Source organism: Rhincodon typus, chromosome 41 (genome assembly GCF_021869965.1).
Source record: "Rhincodon typus isolate 14 chromosome 41, sRhiTyp1.1, whole genome shotgun sequence".
In the NCBI taxonomy this organism is placed as follows: Eukaryota; Metazoa; Chordata; class Chondrichthyes; order Orectolobiformes; family Rhincodontidae; genus Rhincodon; species Rhincodon typus.
In genome coordinates, this window is record NC_063372.1 from 9,754,741 (window position 1) to 9,757,342 (window position 2,602).

At 44.4% G+C, this 2,602-nt stretch overlaps 1 protein-coding gene across 4 annotated transcripts in view; it reads left to right on the forward strand.

The window, feature by feature from the left end:
• The window catches only part of LOC109925260 (sodium channel protein type 8 subunit alpha-like), a 186,484-nt gene that overhangs the window by 160,468 nt on the left and 23,414 nt on the right, over nt 1–2,602 (forward strand). For all 4 annotated transcript variants that reach the window (XM_048618898.1, XM_048618899.1, XM_048618897.1 and 1 more), the window contains exon 19: nt 956–1,110. In XM_048618898.1, the coding sequence (XP_048474855.1) occupies nt 956–1,110 (155 nt within the window). The remainder of the gene's footprint in view (nt 1–955; nt 1,111–2,602) is intronic.

Genomic DNA, 2,602 nt, shown 5'->3' on the forward strand with positions numbered 1-2,602 from the left:
CCTATCCCCAATAAAAAACAAGGTAACCACCGTCCCTTGACATTCAATGGTGGTACCATCACTGAATCCCCCACTATCAGCATCCTGGGGGTTACCATTGACCAGAAACTCAATTGGACTCACCACATTAACAGAGTGGCTACAAGAGCAGGCCGGAAGCTGAGAATACTGCGCTGAGTAACTCATCTCCTGACTCCTCAAAGCCTGTCCACCATTTACAAGGCACAAGTTAGGAGTGTGATGGAATACTCCCCACTTGCCTGGATGGGTGCAGCCCCCAACAACACTCAAGAAGCTTGACACTATCCAGGACAAAGCAGCCCGCTTGATTGGTACCACATCCACAAGCATCCACTCCCTCCACCACCAACGCGCAGTAGCAGCAGTGTGTACTATCTACAAGATGCACTGCAGAAATTCACCAAAGATCCTCAGACAGCACCTTCCAAACCCACGACCACTTCCATCTAGAAGGACAAGAGCAGCAGATACATGGGAACACCACCACCTTCAAGTTCCCCTCCAAGTCACTCACCATCCTGACTTGGAAATATATCGCCGTTCCTTCACTGTCACCAGGTCAGAATCCTGGAATTCCCTCCTTAAGGGCATTGTGGGTCTACCTACAGCGCACAGACTGCAGCAGTTCAAGAAGGCAGCTCACCACTAACTTTTCAAGGGGTCTGTAGGGACGGGGCAATAAACATTGTCCCAGCCAGTGACACCCACAGTGCATGAAAAAAACAATTAAAATTCATCAGAAAGGAATGGCCCTGTTGGTCAAAATGTCCTTTCTCATTGTTGGATGAAATAATAATTGCCTAAAAGTGTGGATTCAGAAATTGCATTCTGTCTTTGACCAAATTGGTCACCTTCGCTGAATATCATTGAGATAATTAACTGGGAAATAATCCTGCCCAATATTTTTTGAACTGGATGTTTGTATTTTCCATAGGTTGTGTGCAACGTTTTAAATGCTGTCAAGTGAGCATTGAGGAAGGCTGGGGCAAACCATGGTGGACTTTGCGAAAGACCTGCTTCTTAATTGTGGAGCATAACTGGTTTGAAACCTTCATCGTTTTTATGATTCTGCTCAGCAGCGGAGCACTGGTAAGTCCTTGTGAAGTTGGGCAGCATTTGCCTTGGGTGCAACTGCACATTTATTCTCTGTCAGTTAGCCAAAAGAAAACCAGAACTTTGAATTCTGAAGCTGAGCCGAATGCCCATTTTCTTTTGTTATAGTTTAATGCTGCCTGTATTTTCAGTTTTTTTTTATCTCTTGTCAGTGCAAACTCTTTCTGGGATTCAGGTCTGACGAGTGCCAGGCACCATTCAATTCTTGTGGCGGTCATTCTTCATGAGTGCATGTGAGCAGCCTGTGGCCTCCGTTGTAACTGAGCCCTCACTGTCCTAATCCAAGCTTTTTCCAGCAGCCTGCCTTTCCATCTGGCCCTATCAGTATATTCTTAGTGAGACATGGTGGCACACTGGTAATGTCACCAGGCTCGTAATCCAAAGCACCGGCCTATTGCTCTGGGGACATGGATTCAAATTCAGTGAATAGATCTGGAATGAAAGGTAATCTAAGCAACGGTGAACATTGCTGGACAGGTATTTCAGCTCACTATCCTGTCTGAGCTGCTGCTCATCATGAAGGTTGATGCCACCATCCTCTTTGAGTGTAGAAAACTATGGGCCTATTTGGACTAGAGTGGGAGAGGAAAACCACCTCCAGGTCCAACTAGAAGAGGCTCATGTAGTTCACAAGACGTAGTTTATTGCATGTTAGCAACCCGTTACAGGCTAAATGGTTTGGAAAAAATTGGTTAAAAAACTGCGAGGAGGACCCAGACTGATTCCTGGGATGGCAGAAATGATGTATGAAGACAGACTGGATCAGTTAGGACTATATTCACTGGAGTTTAGAAAAATGAGGGGGGATTGGATCACTAATATATTTAGGGAAGGAAATGGCCATTCTTACCCAGTTGCGACTCTGGACCCACAGCAATGTGGTTGACTCTGAAGTGCCCTCTTAAATCGCCTGACGTGACACTAAATTCAAGGGCAACAAACAATGGTTTTACCAGTGATGCCAATTTCACATGAAAAAGAGAATTTCTTTTCTTCCTCATGTATTTATCTGTCTTCCCCTTGAATACATCAGTGAATTCCCCTCAATTACTCCATGTGGAGACAGGTTCTGCATCTTCTGGATAAAGAGGTTTCTCCTGAATTCCCGATTGAATTTGTCAGTGACTATCTTCTCCTTAAGATCCCTAGTTCTGGTCTAGCCCACAAATGGAAACTTCACCATATCGAAGCTTTCCATCATCTTTAAGACCTTTTGTCGATCAGCTTTAAGTTGTCTCTTTTCTGGAGAAAAGAGCTCAAGCCTGTTCAGATTTTCCTGATGGTTATTTATAGCCCCTTGACCCTGGTAGAAATTGAGTAAAACTCTCAGTTGATCAAGCCAAATTTGTAAAGATAAAATTGTACCATTGCATGACATGATGGTATTAACTACAACACAGGTATGACTATGGATTCTTTGCCAAGTAAATTGTTGACCATCCACGGCTCAGGTACATGCATCACCTAG